Genomic DNA, 20,900 nt, shown 5'->3' on the forward strand with positions numbered 1-20,900 from the left:
TTTGAAATCTAGGCTCTCAAGCCCCACTCTAGACTCTAATTCAGAATCTACATTTTAACAGAGTTCCTCCTGTGATTCTTACACACAATAAAATTTGAGAAGCACTGGTCTGCAGGCCTGCCTAACCCTCCAGGGCCCAAATTCTGTGAAGTTACATATTAACTTATAGAAGGCTGATAATTTATAAATGACTCTTGCCAGTAAAGACAAAAATGATTTCTGTTTGACTGAAAATATCCCAAAGGTTAGAGTTTACTGCCTTGTAGGGTATTAGCCAGTTTTGTACTTGATTTAGTAATCTGATTTCAGTAATTTTTTTCCTATGACTACACATTTTTTTCTGGTCTTTTTAAAACTAGCTTTGCCACCCTGCTGACTTCCTCAATAACAAATTAAATAAATCTTTGCCATGTATTCACTATATATTTGTATGAGAATCATGTTTTTAACTTTTTGAAAATTATGCTTTGACAGTCAGCTTTACTGTCATCATTTTTAATAGTTCTGTGATATTCTATTTTGTGATCGACCATAGTTTATTTATTTATTGCCCTGATGTTAGACACTTAGGATATTGCTAATTCAGCACCAATATAAATAATTCTTCAATGAACATCTTTGAGCATAAAACTTTTTCCATATTTTATATTTCTTTCCTTTGAGTAAAGTTTTCAAGTACAGAATTAATGGATCAAAGGGTATGAACATTTTTTTTTAATTTTTTATTTTTTTAAGACAGAGTCTTGCTCTTTCACTCAGGCTGGAGTGCAGTGGCGCCATCTTGACTCACTGCAACCTCCACCTCCTGGATTCAAGCGATTCTCCTGCCTCAGCCTCCCGAGTAGCTAGGACTACAGACATATGCCGTCACTCCTGGCTGATTTTTGTAGTTTTAGTAGAGACGAGGTTTCACCATGTTGGCCAGGCTGGTCAAGTATGAACATTTTTAGATGAGCAATAATGAGCTTGTCAGATGGGCAAGGATGGAAGGGCATTCCAGGAGGCAAGAGGAGCCTGCAGAGAGGCTGGGGACCACCAGTCTCACAGAGGAGAGATCTCTACCTGGCTAGAATGTAAATATGTGTCCTGGGAGCAGCTGGAAAGGCAGAAAGGAGACCAGAGTATGAAGGCCCTGGTGTCCTGAATTAGATGCTCAGCCTGAAGGAAAATCATGGACACTGTAAACCAGAAAGTGATGTGATGAGACCTGTGCCTTAGAAAAACAACTCTAACAGCAAGGAGGCCTTTCCAAGCCTCCTGTAATAGTGCTGGTGAGAGAAGACGAGATGTGAGCCAGGAAGTACCTGGGATGGAAACAAGAGGATGGAGAGAAAAGTTGTTTAGAAAGGTGTAGGGGCTTAACCAGGATCAGCCGGCTCATTGGTGGTGACGACGGGACCTGATCATCAGTGCTTCTTGCCTCTCCATGTCGTCCATGCTGCTGTTCCTTCCTTGGAGTTTTGTTTTTTAATCTAAGATATGACTTCCTAGAGCTGCAGGACACTCAACTCATCACTCACAGATGAGTTTGAGAGTTGTGATGTGAGAGAACAGGCTCTGCCAAAGCATGGAGCATGCATCCGAGGGGATGGACAGCATCCCTAAAAATAATAAGAGATGAAGCCCACATTCCGGGGAAGTGACAGGGCATTCTTGTGGAACTTGCCAGACTAAACTGTAGCTGCTACTTTAACCTCTGTGTCCACAAAGCCAGACCTCCAACGTGGCTTTGCTGCTATGCAGATGTCAGTGTCCCTAAGAAGTCATCTGGGTTAGCACAGGGTGCTGGGCTTTACAGCTAACCCCACTGAGCTCAGTGTTTCAGTCTGATTCATAGTCAACAATAAGGTTTAGCAAACTTTTCTCACACCCAGGCACTTTCACAGAACTGCCACATTTCCCTATCAGACCCCCATTTCAGGGAGAAAGAGAAAGTTGGTTGCCTACGGTTGCACCAGGACCAGATTAAAGCCAGCACTCTTCCCTCTGCATCTTTCCTAACAGTTCCTCACAGTTCATCTGTACAAGACACCATGAGAGATTCTGAATGCAGGAGGTGATTTGATCCACAGCTTTTTAGGGGCAGGAACCCAAAGACATGAATCTGTCTGCCTTTAAAGATAAGAGCTGCTCATTTGAACTACATAGAAAATAGTGGATTTAGGATGACAGACGTCAGAGCTCACTCTGTCCCACACTTCCTACCCATAAATATTCTTTCCTGAGAATTGCCTACTGTCTGAAAATTGCTCTTTTTAAAAGCCCCAAGATGGAAACAACCTCCATGTGCTCATCAATAATAGCATGAATAAATAGTGGCATGTCCACACAGAGGAATACTATACAGCAGTGAGAGTGGACATGCCACAGCCTGGAGCAATTTCCCAAACATAACAGTGAGAGAAAGAAATCAGATACATGCCTGTAATCCCAGCACTTTGGGAGGCTGAAGCAGGTGGATCACCTGAGGCCAGGAGTTCGAGACCAGCCAGGCCAACATGGTGAAACCCTGTCTCTATGAAAAATACAAAAATCAGCCAAGTGTGGTGGCAGGCACCTGTAATCCCAGCTATTTGGGAGTCTGAGACAGGAGAATTGCTTGAACCCAGGAGGCAGAGGTTGCAGTAAGTCAAGATTGTGCCACAGCACTCCAGCCTGAGCAATGGAGCAAGACTCCGTCTCAAAAAAAAAAAAAAAAAAAGAGAGAAAAGAAAAGAAACCAAGTACTGTAGTTCGTACAGTGTCATTCCATTTATAGCAAGGTCCCAAAAAAGCAGGTGATGCTAATCCAAGCTGTTAGACATCCTTGGTGGGGGTGGGGACTGGAAGGAAGGGGGAAGGTAGCTTCTAGGGAGGTGATCACCTTCTGTTTCTTGATCTGGGTGCTGGTTACACACATGCATTTAGCATTTGGTATGTGAAAATTCAGCGAGCTGTACACTTAGGATACCTATACTTTTCTCTATGTATATTCGACTTCAGTAAGTAATTTTTAAAAAGTAAAAAGCGCTGGGAGTGGTGGCTCATGCCAGCACTTTGGGAGGCTGAGGCACAAGAATCGCTTGAACCCAGGATGCAGAGGTTGCAGTGAGCTGAGATTGCGCCACTGCACTCCAACCTGGGTGACAGAGAGAAACTCTGTCTCAAAAAATAAAATAAAAACTAAAAAGTAGCCAGCCATGTACAACCTCAAAAAACTCCCTACAAGCAATGACAATGATGCTAACAGGAACACTCCATTTGTCAAGGGCAGGCTCTGTGACAGATGCTATGCTGGGGACTCTGTGTGCATTACCCCTTTTCAATCTCTGGCAAGGCACTGTTCTGCTCCTGTCTTGCAGATGAGAAAACAGACTCAAAAACTGTGGCAGCCTGTGTGTCCATTTGCCCCATCCCCCTGGCGCACGCACACTCTCTCCTACCCCAGCTGTGGGAATGGAGGCAGTGAGGTAGAGGTGGTCTCATTTTCTTTCCTTACCACCAGGGAAGAGCCAGTAAGTAATTCATTCAGTTGACAGGTAGCCTATAAAGAAGGCCACTGTCAATCAGGCACTCTGGTGTGGTGATGACAAGCTCAGATTTGGGGGTTTGGGGTTGGCTAAGACCTGGGTTCAAATCGTGACTGTGCATTTGAACTACACAGTCTAGAGCAAATATCCTTTTTGGACCTCCATGTCCCCCTCTATAAAATGGGTGTTGAAGATCTCATAGGGCTGTTGTATGACTTAGATAAGAGATTGCAAAAAAAGCACAGAACTGACACAGACGATATTCAATAAATTTAGAGAGGGATGGGAGCCAGGCCCTAAAATGGTTAAATAAGCATTGTTAGGCATTATCACGTCAGTATTGTGCCCAGTCATTCTGCAAAACTAAACTCCACTGTGACCAGTGGGGCTAAAGCAGAGCCAAAGGGGACAATCAGAGGTGAGCACTAATACATGTTTAACAATCAGTTCTCTGGCAGGAGGGTAGGGGTGCCCTGATTTGTTTGCCAAATACTCCCACCATAGCCCATTTCAAACTGCCATTGCAATGTCACTAGGTACAGAGTTAGGAAGAGATGCACAGTTGCCTCTCATGAGCTAATATGAGCCAGCTCCAGCACACCACTGAGTTTCAGGAAAAGTTGGGAAAACTTGGCTCATTGGGACATGGGCTCCGATTGCTATGGCTCCCATGGGAAACCACGGTACAGCCTCTTGAATAAGTTTCTTCAATGTGCTAGGCCCTACCATGAGACCCAAGACAGACTGTGTCCTACCCCTTGTGGGGTCCACAGTCTACTGGGGAAACTAGCATTAATCAAGTAATTCCTCTAAGTGACACATTGAGCTGAACACTTGGAAAGAAGAGCTGCCTTACATGCAGAGCACTCGCGTGTCAAAGCTGAAACAAAAGGTACATTGTTGTTATCTGTTCTGAATCAAGAACATAGTGTGTCCTCTAAGTTTTTCAGTACACTTTTGTTCACTTCATGATATTTAAATCAGGGTGGTTGTCATTACAACCCTTTCAAGACCTAGGGCTTGGATTTCAAGTGCCTTTTCAGATGCCAGTGAAAAATCCATCAGTTTGCAACCAGAAAAACGTTCAGCAGAGCTTATGTATTTATTTATTAGTAACAGTGGTCTGGATACTTCTCTGTAGTTCTCTCCAAATGTCAAGCCCAGGCTGGGCTCCATCATGCTCTGTGCACTTCTGTTTAGGAAATGTTTTCAGCCGGTGCAGTGGCTCACGCCTGTAATCCCAAAACTTTGGGAGGCTGAGGTGGGTGGCTCACCTGAGGTCAAGAGTTCGAGACCAGCCTAGCCAACATGGTGAAACCCTGTCTCTACTAAAAATACAAAACATTAGCGAGGCACCTGTAATCCCAGCTACTTGGGAGGCTGAGGCAGGAGAATCGCTTGAACCCGGGAGGCAGAGGTTGCAGTGAGCCGAGATTGCATCATTGCACTCCAGCCTGGGTGACAGAGCAAGACTCTGCCTCAAAAAAAAAAAAAGGAAATGTTTTCACTGTTGCGTTGCCTCCTAGGTGGTCTTCGAGGCCCTGCACAATCTGGAGCCCCGTGGCTACGTCGTGGGCTGGATCATCGCCATCAGTTTGTTGGTGGGAATCCTCATCTTCCTGCTGCTGGCTGTGTTGCTCTGGAAGGTGAGTCTGGCGATTGTCCCCACCCATGGATGCCCAGCTCTCCTGCCTTTCCAGGGAGGAAGGAGTATCCTGTTAGAGCTTCCTTCATGGCACTGGTACAGCGAAGGACATTGACGCTTCAGGCAGGGAGTAGAATCTTGGCTCCCCTTGAGGCCATCCACAACTAAGGATTTGGAGCACTTCAGAGGGAGGGCAAAAGTCTCAGTACTATCTTCTCTTACCTTCCCTTAGAGTCCTAACATAGGATGGTGAGAACCTAACTCCAAAACAGAAGCCTGGGGAGCAACTGGCAGGAGAGGGAGATTTACCATTTGCTTGAAGAAAGATCAGAAGGCAATTCTTCCTTCTTTTCCTCTAAGGAATAAGAGGAAGATTTCTGACCAGAAAACTTGAGTAACTGAGATGGGTTACAATCCAGAGTAGCTTCATCAGAACTTCTCCCAACCTCATGGTGGTTCATCTGGAGGTGGCCCAGGGTGCAGACCTGTCCTGCCTCAAGCATCACTCTCTCAAGGAGAAAGGGGTGTCCTCATCCTCATGTCTAGGATGATTTGTTTGCCTCACACTCTGCTTTCAGAGACCCGGAGTCCTTTTCCTTCAGAGCCTCTCTATTCATCAGTAATGGTATCACAGGCTTTAGCTGATGAAGGTCTATCTCTTCCTTGTTTCCACTGTGTCCTCAGCTCCAAAACAGCACCAGGGACCATAGCTGCAACTTCCTGACACCAAAGTCCATACTTCTCTAGAATTCCAAGTCTCAGATGTAAGTGAAAACAGCCTCTTAGAGGATTATAGATGGATATTTTAAAATAAAACAGTGTAAAAGTGTTCTGTTTCTCCACATCCTCTCCAGCACCTGTTGTTTCCTGACTTTTTAATGATCGCCATTCTAACTGGTGTGAGATGGTATCTCATTGTGGTTTTGATTTGCATTTCTCTGATGGCCAGTGATGATGAGCATTTTTTCATGTGTCTGTTGGCTGTATGCATGTCTTCTTTTGAGAAGTGTCTGTTCATACCCTTTGCCCACTTTTTGATGGGGTGGTTTGTTTTTTTCTTGTAAATTTGTTTGAGTTCTTTGTAGGTTCTGGATATTAGCCCTTTGTCAGATGAGTAGATTGCAAAAATTGTCTCCCATTCCGTAGGTTGCCTGTTCACTCTGATGGTAGTTTCTTTTGCTGTGCAGAAGCTCTTTAGTTTAATTAGATCCCAGTTGTCAATTTTGGCTTTTGCTGCCGTTGCTTTTGGTGTTTTAGACATGAAGTCTTTGCCCATGCCTATGTCCTGAATGGTACTACCTAGGTTTTCTTCTAGGATTTTTATGGTATTAGGTCTAACATTTAAGTCTCTAATCCATCTTGAATTAATTTTCATATAAGGAGTAAGGAAAGGATCCAGTTTCAGCTTTCTACTTATGGCTAGCCAATTTTCCCAGCATCATTTATTAAATAGGGAATCCTTTCCCCATTTCTTGTTTCTCTCAGGTTTGTCAAAGATCAGATGGCTGTAGATGTGTGGTATTATTTCTGAGGACTCGGTTCTGTTCCATTGGTCTATATCTCTGTTTTGGTACCAGTACCATGCTGTTTTGGTTACTGTAGCCTTGTAGTATAGTTTGAAGTCAGGTAGCGTGATGCCTCCAGCTTTGTTCTTTTGACTTAGGATTGTCTTGGAGATGTGGGCTCTTTTTTTGGTTCCATATGAACTTTAAAGCAGTTTTTTCCAATTCTGTGAAGAAACTCATTGGTAGCTTGATGGGGATGGCATTGAATCTATAAATAACCTTGGGCAGTATGGCCATTTTCATGATATTGATTCTTCCTATCCATGAGCATGGTATGTTCTTCCATTTGTTTGTGTCCTCTTTTATTTCACTGAGCAGTGGTTTGTAGTTCTCCTTGAAGAGGTCCTTTACATCCCTTGTAAGTTGGATTCCTAGATATTTTATTCTCTTTGAAGTGATTGTGAATGGAAGTTCATTCATGATTTGGCTCTCTGTTTGTCTGTTACTGGTGTATAAGAATGCTTGTGATTTTTGCACATTAATTTTGTATCCTGAGACTTTGCTGAAGTTGCTTATCAGCTTAAGGAGATTTTGGGCTGAGACAGTGGGGTTTTCTGGCGGGATTGTAAACTAGTTCAACCATTATGGAAAACAGTATGGCGATTCCTCAAAGATCTAGAACTAGATGTACCATATGACCCAGCCATCCCATTACTGGGTATATATCCAAAGGATTATAAATCATGCTGCTATAAAGACACATGCACACGTATGTTTATTGCGGCACTATTCACAATAGCAAAGACTTGGAATCAACCCAAATGTCCATCAGTGACAGACTGGATTAAGAAAATGTGGCACATATACACCATGGAATACTATGCAGCCATAAAAAAGGATGAGTTTGTGTCCTTTGTAGGGACATGGATGCAGCTGGAAACCATCATTCTTAGCAAACTATCACAAGAACAGAAAACCAAACACCACATGTTCTCACTCATAGGTGGGAACTGAACAATGAGATCACTTGGACTCGGGAAGGGGAACATCACACACTGGGACCTATCATGGGGAGGGGGGAGGGGGGGAGGGATTGCACTGGGAGTTATACCTGATGTAAATGACGAGTTGATGGGTGCTGACGAGTTGATGGGTGCAGCACACCAACATGGCACAAGTATACATATGTAACAAACCTGCACGTTACGCACATGTACCCTAGAACTTAAAGTATAATAATTAAAAATAAATAAATAAATAAATAAGTCACTTGGAAAAGAAAAGAAAAGAAAACAACTAATTTATTTGGGATTACAAAAAAAATGTATTTATTGACCAAACATGATAACATATCAATTACCAAAAAATGCTGTAAAACACCAGAAGTTCACATCCCAGAAATAACCATGATGAGCATAGCGTTGTCTCATTTTGACCTTTTTCTCTGCATATATAGATATAGGCCAGGCATTCTCATAGCATCAACTTATTTTTGAATAGTGTGTTAGTTAAATTTCACAGTAACATACTCAACATATTTTCAGGTGAAGTACTTCTAAATTTAAAAGCAATGGGTTCCATTTTTTTAAAGTGTGGGGTCTTGTTCTGTCACCCAGGCTGGAAGGCAGTGGCACAGTCATAGCTCACTACAGCCTCTAACTCCTGGGCTCAAGCCATTTTCCTGCTCAGCCTCCCAAGTAGCTGGGACTACAGGCATGCACCAAGCCTGGCTCCCTTTTTTATTTTTTGTAAACATAGGGTCTCACTATGTTTCTCATACTGGTCCTGAACTCCTGGCCTCCAGCTATCCTCCCACCTCAGCCTCCCAAAGCTGGGATTACAGGCGTGAACCAACACACTTGGCCTGGATTTGATTTATTAATCTGGGAAGAACATGTTCCTATTTTTCCCTGAAGACAGTACTGTGAACATCTTTCCATATTGTTCAAAGCACGTTTCCAGCACATCTTAAAGCTGTAGAGTGTCTGCAGTCTACTCATCCAGTCCCCTGATACTGGAATTTAGGTTGCTCCTGGTTTCACACTTCTTTTAACAGCACCACATTAAATATCCTTGGAGCCAAATATTTGCACAAATCTTTCATTATGTCATTAGGATGAAAGCCTAGAAATAGAATCACCATCAAAAGGAATGCGTATTTTAAGCCTTTTTAAAATTTTATTTATTTATTTATTTTGAGATGGAGTTTTGCTCTTGTTGCCCACGCTGGAGTGCAGTGGAATGATCTCAGCTCACTGCAACCTCCGCCCCCCAGGTTCAAGCGAGTCTCCTGCCTCAGCCTCCTGAATAGCTGGGATTACAGGTGCCTGTCACCACGCCCAGCTTTTTTTTTTTTTTTTTTTTTTTTGTATTTTCAGCAGAGATGGGGTTTTGCCATGTTGGCCAGGCTGGTCTTGAACTCATGACCTCAGGTGATCCTCCCGCCTCAGCCTCCCAAAGTGCTGAGATTACAGGTGTGAGCCACTGCGCCCGGCCTAAGCCTTTTATTACTATTGCAAATTGCCCTCTAGAAAGGTCATGCTGATTCACCCTCCCACAAGCAATGTATCAGAAATGTCTGTTTGCCAATAGTGGATGTTGCCTTTTAAAAACAATCTGCCAATTTGTTGTTTATTTAATCCACATTGCCAGATAGATTCTTAATTCTCCCTTTTCTCCAACTTCAGCTCCTTCCTGCTGAGACAGCCTCTGGTCTGTGGGTGGAGAACAAAGCCTGCTCAGTGTTTGGGATCTGAAAAGACAAGGTTTCTTGCTGATTGAGGGCTTTGGTGCGTGAGTGTGTGTGGGTGTGGGTGTGCGTGTGTGTGTGTGTGTGTGTGTGAGACTTCCTTCTGCCTTTATATGGGCTCTTAAAATGAGAGGAGCTGTGTCCTGTATGGCTGGGTGTGTGGAACCAGACAGGGCACAGAGCAGGGAGTGTTGTGGCCGAGCCCCACTTCCCCTTGTGGCCTGCATGCCCTCCTTCTGGCCACCCCACCTGGCTCTGCCCCTCAGGGGTGCCCGTCTTCTCTGCACAACCCCTGCCTCCTCCAGCCCGCCACCTGCTTTGCCTTGCTTTTGCTGTGTTTGTTTAAAGAAAGCATGGTTGCAGGAGATGCTGTCATGGGTGGGCAGAACCCTGAGGTCACCCAGCTGTGTGGGATCCACAGAGCCAGGACCTGAGAAGGCACACTCTGCCCTCTGCCACAGACTGGGAGGGAGAGGGCAGTCACGGCCACCAGGGACACACCGTGTGCCCAGACCAGGGCTTGCTGTAACTACCGGGTGGCAAGAAAGCTTTGAGGAGGCTGTTGAATGAGGTCACCTGGGTCAAAACGGCTTTGCTAGTCAACCCAGAGCAGTATCTCATTTCAGCTCACGTTTCTCGAACATTTGCTTTGCCCCAGTCCTTGCTTTGCATGGACTAGGCACTGGGATGTGGCAATAACTGTGCCCTTCCCTGCCCTTGACCACCTCACCACCTAGCATAGACCTGCAGGTGACTGCTGCACAGTGACTGCTCTGGAAACTGAGAAGATGGCACCATGAGTCCCCCTCCCTTGCCCCCAAGGAGGAGAGAGGATTAAAAGGTCACAGAGAGGCCAGGCGCGGTGGCTCACACCTGTAATCCCAGCACTTTGGGAGGCCGAGGCGGGCGAATCACGAGGTCAGGAGATCGAGACCATCCTGGCTAACACGGTGAAACCCCGTGTCTACTAAAAAATACAAAAAACTAGCCAGGCGAGGTGGCGGGGGCCTGTAGTCCCAGTTACTCGGGAGGCTGAGGCAGGAGAATGGCGGGAACCCGGGAGGCGGAGCTTGCAGTGAGCCGAGATCGCGTCACTGCACTCCAGCCTGGGCGACAGAGCGAGACTCCGTCTCGAAAAAAAATTTAAAAAATAATAAAATTAAATTAAAAAAAGGTCACAGAGAACAGTGTGGTAGATGAGAGCGGCTTTCAGGCTGACAGCTGTGGGCAGCAATCCTGACTCTCACACTTGCCTGACATGAGGCCTTAAGGGGGTTGCTTACCTTCTGTGACCCTCAGTTTCTTCTTCTGTAAAAAGGAGACCATCACCTCCAGTTTGGTATGTAGAGGTTATGCAGGGAAAATGTTTAGCACTGTGCTTAGCACACAGAAGCCAGAGGACAGTTCATAAATGAGGTGTCATTCGAGTCTGACCTTGAGTGTGGGTTGAGTTTTCCAGGCAGAGAAGGGTAGATGAAGGTTCCATCCAGAGGGAAGGAAGAGGTGGGAAAATAAACAGGGTTTGTGGGGAGCAGCTTGTAAAGCTTGTCACTGGAGGGCAGTCACTGACCTGCAGCAAGACCGTCTGCCACAGTTGTGAAGGCCACCGCTAACCAGGGCAAAGAGAGAGCATGGGAGGTCTGTGAGCAGAGTGGTAGCATGACCAGATCGTGTGGAGAGAGAGATCTGGGGCTGGGTGCAGTGGCTCATGCCTGTAATCCCAGAGCTCTGGGAGGCCAAGGCCGGAGGATTGCTTGAACCTAAGAATTTGAGGTTAGAGTGAGCTATGATCATACCACTGCACCAGGTGGTAGAGCAAGATCCTGTCTCTAAAAGGAAAGAGAGATCTGGGGACCGTGCGGGGACGAGAGCAGGGCCATTGCCATGGGCCAAGGTAGGACAGGCAGGGTTTGCTGACCAGTTGGACTTGAGAGGTCAGGGAGAAAAAAAGAATAGCTGTATCTCCTTGAGATAAGTTCAGACAAAGGATGGATGCTCTTAATCAGGGTAGGGAAGGCAAGATTCAGATTAGTTTGGGAAGAGGAGGAGCTTGGTGTTGGGCTTTCTGAGTGAGTGCTGCTTAGAGGAGGCTAGGAGACAAGGCTGGGCTTGCCTCACTCCCTGTCGCCCCCGCCCAGCAGAAGGAAGGACAACAGAAGGGAGCCCCTTCTCTCTACTTGGCTACACATCCACATCGTTCTCCTCCTACCGCAGACCAGCTTTCTGTATGTTTCCCTACACACTGTAGGAAGATGGTTGCCTCCAGCCCCTCCAGACTTACATCTCAAGGACTGCTATCCACAGATGCAAAATGATCAGCCACCTCTGATTCCTGGTCCCACATGTCTGGGGGAGAGGATCTACCCAGCTCGAGTCAAATGTCCACTCCCATCAACTTTGGAAGGGAGGAAGGGAGTTGGCAGGGAGATAATCCACCCGGCCCAGTGTGGGTCACATGTCTCCCATGGAGTCAGGCGGGGAGAAAGATGCAGGATGGTGGTTTAGGGGATACCTGGGAAGAGACTCTCAGAAAAGAAAACAATTAGGCAGGCACCCCAAAGGAGTTCGCTCCTGCAGGATGTCATGGTTGTTAGTGCTGCTGCTGCCTGAATTGCAGGCTGTTGTATCATACCAGCGAGCTATGCTGCATAACAAACTGCCCCCAAATTGAGTGGCTTTAAACAACCATTACATCTGACACATTTCTGGGTCAGGGATCCAGGAAGGGTTTGGCTGGGTGATTCTTCCGCCCCATATGACATTGAGTGAGGTCACTTAGTGGCATTTACCTGCTGGCTGAGCTGGTCTTCAGAGTCCAAGACAGCATCACTCTCATGCCTGGCACCTTGGTAGGGACAGCTGGAAGGCTGAATTCGGTCAAGTCCTTCTCCCTCTCCATGTGGACTCAGGGCCTCTCCATGTGGTTCTTCCAGCAGATAGTCTGACTTTTTATGTGGTGGCTTAGGCTGCAAGAGAGCACAGTGACAGCTGCCAGTTCTCTTAAATGCTAGCCCACAGCTGGCATAGCATCATTTACTTTGTTGGTGAAAGCAGTCATATGCCAGCTCAGGTTCACGGGAGGGGAAATAGACACTGCTTCTCAATGGGAGGAGTGGCAAAGGCTTGGTGGCTATCTTTTATCTGTCGTGTACATAGTGTTCGAAATATGGGCAAAATCTTTATCTTTTTTTTTTTTTTTTAACAAGGCAGGGTTTCACTCTGTCACTCAGGCTGGAGTGCAGTAGCGTGATCTCGACTCACTGCAACCTCCACCTCTTGGGTTCAAGAGATTCTCCTACCTCAGTCTCCTGCATAGCTGGGACTACAGGTGCCTGCCACCACGTCTGGCTAAGTTTTGTATTTTTTGTAGAGATGGGGTTTCGCCATGTTGGCCATGCTGGTCTCGAACTCCAGGCCTCAAGCAATCCGCCTGCCTCAGCCTCTGAGAGTGCTTGGATTCCAGGTGTGAGCCACCGTGTCTTTTCCTTAAAAGTCACTATGACAAATGAAAATTTGCCTAACTAGAAGTTTTGTTCTATTTAAAGTAGATGAAACCTCGTCTCTGTCCCATAGTGGCATAGATAAAATCACAATGGAACCCCTTTGGGGAAGAGGAGGCAAATAGAAAATCTTGGTGCAGCATTTATGTCAGAGTGTGCAGTCTGTTCAGGCAATGTTGTAATGTGATAAGGGGCTTGGTGGAGGGGATTTCTTTAGGGAAAAATTGTTTCTTTCCTTAAAAGGCTAACTAAGTGATGACTTTATAAGAGGTTAAAAGGGCAATTGAAATGTAGGATTATTTTAAAGACCTACGTATTTCTAGAACTTCAATGACAGACCTCTTGTCAACTCTGATTCCCCTGTCTACAACCTAAGAATGATACGTTATGTATAGTGAATAGTGATTTGGTATTACGTTGACAGTATGGTGCAGTAACCCAAAGACCTGTTGATCGATGGCCTAAACTCCAGCCTCATATTTGACTTATATGGGAGGTCTTAATGTTTCTGGCTTATTGCCATATTCCATATGTAACTTCCTCCATTCCTTTCAAGGGGAAAGCCACTGAGTGTTACCCAGCTGCCACTGCTGACAGGTTGCCCACTTCACTAAGGGCCTTTGAAGACAGTGGTTGGTGGGGACAGTGTTGAAGTCCTCTTCCCTTTACAGAACTGTGGCTCTTGAATGTCCTTCTAGAGTAGCTCTTGGCATTGCCACCTATGGTCACTTGCTGCTGCCTTGAGCTCCTGAGCCAAAAGTGGTTGTTCCCAAAAGTGTTGCATAAACGTGAATCATGACATGGTACTGAAAGCTGAGCGGAGCAGCTGGCCATGCCGCCGCATGCACAGCACCACACAGGCCTGTGGGTCTGCATGCTTTATGCTCGCAAGATGGCCAGTACCTTCACTAGGCTAAGAGTAGTAGGTCCCTACTAGGTGGCAGGCCCTAGGTAAAGGGACAAAGATAGATAAGCAACAGCCCTCACTTAGTCTTTTTCTTTTCTTTTTTCTTTTCTTTTTTTTTTTTGAGACAGAGTCTCACTCTGTCACCCAGGCTGGAGTGCGGTGATGCGATCTTGGCTCACTGCAACCTCCGCCTCCCAGGTTCAAACAATTCTCCTGCCTCAGCCTCTTGTGTAGCTCGGATTATAGGTGTGCGCCACCATGCCTGGCTAATTTTTGTATTTTTAGTAGAGATGGGGTTTCACCATATCGACCAGGCTAGTCTTGAGCTCCTGGCCTCAAGGGATCCACCCACCTTGACCTCCCAAAGTACTGAGATTACAGGCGTGAGCCACCGTGCCTGACCTCAGCAACAGAGTCCTCACCTAGTCTTGAAGACTTGTAGGAAAATCAGCTTCAGCAAAGCCCTGAAGGTGAGCAGGACTTAGCCTGTGCTACCAACCCCTGGCCCCACCTACACATGCACTGTGATGCTACTGTTTACCTAAAACAGAAAGCCCTTACAGGATCAGCAAGTGCCTTTTTCAGAGCTAAGCTCCAGGCTCCCTGCTGATGCACTCAGCCAGCCCAGCCCCTCATCTGCCTCTGACCCTGCGCAGCTCCCCGGCGGCCTTCGAGAAAGCCCATCCGCTGGCATCTCAGGCATCCTCTCATGCTTGGCGGCAGCAGGCCCTGGCTCTGACACAAAATCCACAATGAGGGCCCCAAGCTAACCAGACAGCTCTTCAAATTCTGAAATGGATCCTAATCAGCTTTCCCAAAGCTGAGATGTTAGCAGACACTGGGAGCCATAATTTAAACTTTATGTGCGAGGATTACAGTAGCCAGCCAAACCACCATGCAGGAAGAAAACTTTGAAATATGAAACGCTTTTAAAGGAAGAAAAGTCCAAATGAGTCCCCTCTCCTTTCCTTCAGCTCCTGACTGGGTTGGAAGATGCCTGGGCCTGGCACCTCTTCAAGACAATCATAAAGGCCTGTTTAGGAGGAGAAAGTTACATTGTTCAGAGGTGCAGGAGGGATAACAACTTTATGTGTGACTTGCACCTTTAAGAAATACCTTCAGCTTATATAAGCCAGCCTGGTTTCTGTGGAAAGAATGAAGATGATGGGGTGTTTCAAAGAAAGACACCCCCTTCCCTTATTTAGGACTCCAAGCTCTTCCCTCCCTGTCTTTCTCTCTGCCTCCCTCACACCCTCCTCCCCTCCCCAGCTCTGTCCTTGTTTGTTTGCAGTTTGCCAAAACATACAGGCCACCACTCAGTGAAAGAGAGAGACCCACATCCTCCCTCACTGCTGTCTGCCAAAGACCCTCTCTCTCCCATTTGACCCTTTTGCAAACCGAGATGACTTGGAGCAAAGGGAAGTGAGACTGCTTTGCCAGCCCTATGGCCCTCTCTTCCCAGGAGGCCCAGGACCTACTTGCTCAAGTGGCGAAGAGGCAGGCTGCAGAATGTGTTTGCCAGCCCTCTGAAAAGGGCTGCTTCGAACCCTGTGTCAGCTGGGGCTGTTCCAAGAGCCTGCTGCTTTAGGACTGGCTTTGGGCTCATGGTTTTTATTTGAGAGCATTACTTCTGACCTAAGGCAGAAACACTTAGAAAACCAATCTGTGAAATGTCTCAGAGAATGCGTCAGGTCTGGCAACCCCTCCAGAGGCCACTGGGTTATCACCTTCCCTGCAAACTGGGCTGGGAGGGCGTCCTCGCTTCTCCTCCAAAGAAAAAGAAAATGCACAGACACATGCCTATGTGCTTGCACCACACCCCCTTCACACTGCCTCAATTAGAACCATGTGCCAATGACATTCAGTGGGGGCTTGTTTATGCTTGGGAGTAAATATTGGGCTGATGTTGCACTGTCGACATCTCAAGACAGAGACATGCTATGTAAATAGTCAAGTAACTGAAGAGAACTATAAACATGAAGTCTTGAGTTAGTCCAAAAAAGGAATTTGTCCCAGGTCCTCAGAATCACTGTCTAGGAAGCAGCCCAAAGGCTGGGGAGCGGGTAGGATCCCCCAAGAGACCAGATGCCATGGCACCGTCCAACTGGCCCCTCTCACCCTGGAGGGGACTGGGGACGAAGAGGCTGCTGCTGCAGGGTGGACACCCCAGAACTCGGTCAGGCCTCATGCCTCACGCAGCGCCCATCTAAGTAGGGCTGTTCGGGGCAATCTGTTGTTTCCCTAGGAGTTTTCCGGCTGCTTTTGAATACATGGTTATATCAGAAAATTGTGTATGTCTGTTAGGAGGGTTCAGGGAGCTGCTCTTTGGAGCTGCAGGACCAGCAGACACAAAAACCAGAAAGCACACTGCTCCTTCGACCTCCAGCCAAGCAAAGCTTGGCTTGAGTCACCTCCTCTAGGGTTTCTATGTTTCTTCTGCTACAAACAGAACAGTTAACAGAGCCCCTTGCCCCTCAAATGGTGAAGCAAGTGCTGGAAGTTTCCAGAAAAAAATGCAGAAAAACATTGACTCCGTTGGCTTGGAAGTGAGTGTGGGGCTGCTGGGCGTCCAGCTTAGCCCATCATTAATCATTTCCCAGCACCCTCCGGGTGGGCTCAGCTGGCAACAAAAACAGAGATCTGCCCAGTGCTTCTCAAAGCTTTCCCCAAGGCACCCATGCATGCTCACATGAGCAGGTGTGTATGTCTGAAGGAGGCCCACTTAACCTTGGGACGTGCTAATTTCCCGAGTATAGGGGGACTTTGGGTCCTGGCAGTAATGGAATAGGTAGGACTGGCTATGAAGTACTATAGCAGGCTGAAGGGCTCGTGCATTTCCTGGCACGTGTATGAAGAGTTACAGATTTAGACCATGTATCTCTTAAGCAAAGGAACTACAGGTGCTCCTTGACTTATAATATTTTAAGTCAGAAATGCATTTAACATCCCAATAAACCCATCATAAAGTCAAAAAACTGTTAAGTCGAGGTGTGGTAATTTGGGGATCATTTGTACTTGTTAGATCATCAAATTCAGAGTCACTATCTTTAGTTTAGTGTTATCTTTATCTTTAGTCTTTAGTTTTTATATTTTATCTTTAGCCATTATCTTTAGTTGAAGTCATTATCTTTTTTTTTTTTTTTTTTTTTTTTTTTTGAGACGGAGTCTCGCTCTGTCACCCAGGCTGGAGTGCAGTGGCCGGATCTCAGCTCACTGCAAGCTCCGCCTCCCGGGTTCACGCCATTCTCCTGCCTCAGCCTCCTGAGTAGCTGGGACTATAGGCGCCCGCCACCTCGCCCGGCTAGTTTTTTGTATTTTTTTAGTAGAGACGGGGTTTCACCGTGTTAGCCAGGATGGTCTCGATCTCCTGACCTCGTGATCCGCCCGTCTCAGCCTCCCAAAGTGCTGGGATTACAGGCGTGAGCCACCGCGCCCGGCGAAGTCATTATCTTTACTCAAGGGGATGACAAAAACCTTGCTAAATTTCGTTTTTCACTTCCTCATTCCTAATTGACATTCTATTAGAAAATGTAAGCTGGGAAGACCTGTTCTTTATTTACTGACTTGCATTTATTGAGGACTGCTGGGAATAATACTGTGCCTCTAGGGCATTTAGAAGATGACATACTTTTTTCTGGTTCTTGCAAATTACTTTCGGTGACTACTTCTTATGGGTTGCTTATTTTGAGTTTTTATTTTTAGAGAACGAATATTTTTTCCGTTCTTGATGAGCTAATCAGGCAGTCGCTATGTTACATGAGTTAAGAGTCCTCGACTTACTTCCCAAGTCCCTAGTCCTGACACTTACAAGACATCTGATCGAGAGCTACGTGTTCAACTTCATCAAGCCTTTGCCTACTTTCCTCATCGGTAAAATTGACCTTAAAATCCGATAGTTCGAAAGACTATAAAAGTTAGATAAGTGAACATAACTGCATGTGTTTTATGAATTCCAAGACCTCATAATCATTTAAAATATTATTAAATTCTGTTTTATTTGTTTCTTTCAAAAATTAACAAAGTTTTAAAAATTGAAAATTGAATTTTCAAAAAATTTCTCAAAAATCTTTGAGAAAAATTGAGACGGGACAAAGCCTTGTTCCCCCTTAGTGTAAGTCCTGAGTACCAAGCTATGTGGCCCACAGGCTAGAGCCCTGAATTCACTTGGGGGAAAATAGAAAAAAGCTGTCATGATGTTTCAGGGTTGGAAGAGGTCTGAGAATCCCATTGATCTCTTAGGCAGAGACGAAGACACTATGGCTCAAAGCCAGAAAATGACCTTCCCAGGCCGGGCGTGGTGGCTCACACCTGTAATCCCAGCACTTTGGGAGGCTGAGGCAGGTGGATCACCTGAGGTCAGGAGCTCGAGACCAGCCTGGCCAACGTGGTGAAACCCGTCTCTACTAAAATACAAAAATTAGCTGAGTGTGGTGGTGCAGGCCTGTAATTCCAGCTACTTGGGAGGCTGATGCAGGAGAATTACTTGAACCTCAGAGGTGGAGATAGCAGTGAGCCAAGATCGCACCACTGCACTCCAGCCTGGGGACAGAGGGAGATTCTGTCCCCCCCCCCCCGAAAAAAAGAAACAATATTAGTTTGGCAGAGCCATCACTAGACTATAGGGCACATTTGTACAAACTGTAATAGTAAATAGCACCCCTTTCTAAAGACTCTTTACTTCCATCTGTCAGAAAAAATTCAGAAAACCCTGATTTTATGAGAACAAGACACTCTACTGCCATCTGTTGGAAAACAGTTATAGTAAACTTATACGTCTGATATCTGTGATGTGAGTGGTATCCATCTCCCAGCCCCTTAAATGCAGTGTAGCACCTGCACTACTGTACCCACAGCTCCCTAGCCATGAGTGTGCATTATGTTTTAAGAAATGGTCTTCGGACTCTTAAAAAAAGGAAGGCATACATCAATGGTAACTCTGACCTCCCATCCAAGAAATTATGCATGGGCTGTGTTGGGAACAGGACTGGAGGCCCTGCAGTGTTAGAGTGGGGCATAGAGCTTGCAAGGCTGTTTCAGTCATGGGTGGGTGGGGGTGATTTTCAGGCCTGATGCTGACACCACTCCACTGAGAGAAAGAAGCTTGCTTCTGGGTGCCTGCAAGAGATGCCTTCACCTTGTTGTTAGCAAGAACGGCATACATAAAAACTTGAGCACATGAAAGCCACATGTAAGAGTGAGTTCAGGTGCTCTAAATCCTTTCCAGATTGTTTACACACTGTCTATATCAAATCCTTACACTAGCATAGTTATGAGAAAGTGAGCCAGCTTTTGCTCTTAGAGATGAACAAGAAAAGTCTGGTTCAGGCCGGGCACGGTGGCTCATGCCTGTAATCCCAGCGCTTTGGGAGGCCGAGGTGGGCGAATCACTTGATGGCAGGAGTTTGAGACCAGCCTGGCCAACAAGATGAAACCCTGTCTCTACTAAAAATACAAAAATTAGCTGGGCAGGGTGGTACCCACCTGCAGTCCCAGCTACTCGACAGGCTGAGGCAGGAGAATCACTTGAACCTGGGAGGCAGAGGTTGCAGTGAGCTGAGATGGCACCATTGCACTCCAGCCTGGGCGACAGAGTGAGACTCTGTCTCAAAAAAAAAAAAAAAAAAAAAGTGAAAAGTCCAGTTCAGCAAGACACCCTGACTGATGCTAAATCTAGAGCCCTATCAGCTGTCTGTCTGATTCATTAAGTCAGCAAAAAAAAAAATAATGAGTCTTTACCAGTTAACTTATGCTTCATGAAAAACCACCCCAGTATTCAGCGGCTTAAAAGCAATATCTGGCCAGGCGCAGTGGCTCAAGCCTGTAATCCCAGCACTTTGGGAGGCCGAGACGGGCGGATCACGAGGTCAGGAGATTGAGACCATCCTGGCGAACATGGTGAAACCCCATCTCTACTAAAAATACAAAAAACTAGCCGGGCAAGGTGGCGGGCGCCTATAGTCCCAGCTACTCAGGAGGCTGAGGCAGGAGAATGGCGTAAACCCGGGAGGCGGAGCTTGCAGTGAGCTGAGATCCAGCCACTGCACTCCAGCCTGGGCGACAGAGCGAGACTCCGTCTCAAAAAAAAAAAAAAAAAAAAAAGCAATATCCATCTATGCGGGTCACAATTCTGTGGGTTGGCAATTTGGACTGAGCTCAATGGGGCAGTTGGAGCTCAGCAGGACTTACATGTGCCTCTGCAGGCAGCTGGGAGTTGGCTAGTCTGGGAGGGCTTCAAAAAAAACTGGTCTCTTAGCAGGCTAGACATAGGCATTTGTATGGAAGCAGGGCAGGGTTCTAAGAAAGTAATTGGAAGTGTGCAAGGCCCCTTAGGGACTAAGTGTGTAACAGATACAGCATCTCCTCCATATCATCAATTGTCAAAGCTAGTCTCAGCAGAGAATCAAGGCTGGAATAATAGACTCCACCTCATGATGGGAAGAGCTGGAGAGTCACATGGTAAAGGGTGTGGAGGCATCCTTTGCAATTTAGCACTGGTACCAAGGACAGGTGAGATGCTGAGTGCTGGGGATTGAAAGCACAAAGCCTGCCTTCAAGGAGCCCTAAGACAAATGCAGGATATAATAAGGGGACAGAATTTTTCTGCTTGATATACAAAAAACTAGCCAGGCAAGGTGGCGGGCGCCTGTAGTCCCAGCTACTCAGGAGGCTGAGGCAGGAGAATGGTGTAAACCCAGGAGGCGGAGTTTGCAGTGAGCTGATATCTGGCCACTGCACTCCAGCCTGGGTGACAGAGCGAGACTCCGTCTCAAAACAAAAAAAAAGAAAAAAAGATTCTGCTTAATAGTGCCATGGTAGGGAAATGGGACTTCTCTGGAATTACAACTGAGTGACCTGGTACTATTGACACACTGCAACATCAGCAGCCAAAGGTATGTACTAGAGAATCTTATTTCCCTGTTACGTCCAGCCACAGTTTCATGATTACATTCTCCTTCACGGCATGTGACCAGCCACATCTGGTCATGTTTTCTTGGCCAACCACATCTTTATCACAAAAGAATGACATTTCAGGCAGTAGCTTCTTAGATTTCCATTCCATCTTGGTCCGTTTTTCTGACCTTCTG

General features: G+C 46.3%; 1 protein-coding gene across 2 annotated transcripts in view; it reads left to right on the plus strand.

Moving 5' to 3' along the window:
* LOC105480186 (integrin subunit alpha 9) overlaps window positions 1-20,900 on the plus strand; it is a 387,973-nt gene that overhangs the window by 360,142 nt on the left and 6,931 nt on the right. For both annotated transcript variants that reach the window (XM_071091443.1, XM_071091444.1), the window contains one exon: window positions 5,036-5,155. In XM_071091443.1, the coding sequence (XP_070947544.1) occupies window positions 5,036-5,155 (120 nt within the window). The remainder of the gene's footprint in view (window positions 1-5,035; window positions 5,156-20,900) is intronic.

Source organism: Macaca nemestrina, chromosome 2 (genome assembly GCF_043159975.1).
Source record: "Macaca nemestrina isolate mMacNem1 chromosome 2, mMacNem.hap1, whole genome shotgun sequence".
Taxonomy (NCBI): Eukaryota; Metazoa; Chordata; class Mammalia; order Primates; family Cercopithecidae; genus Macaca; species Macaca nemestrina.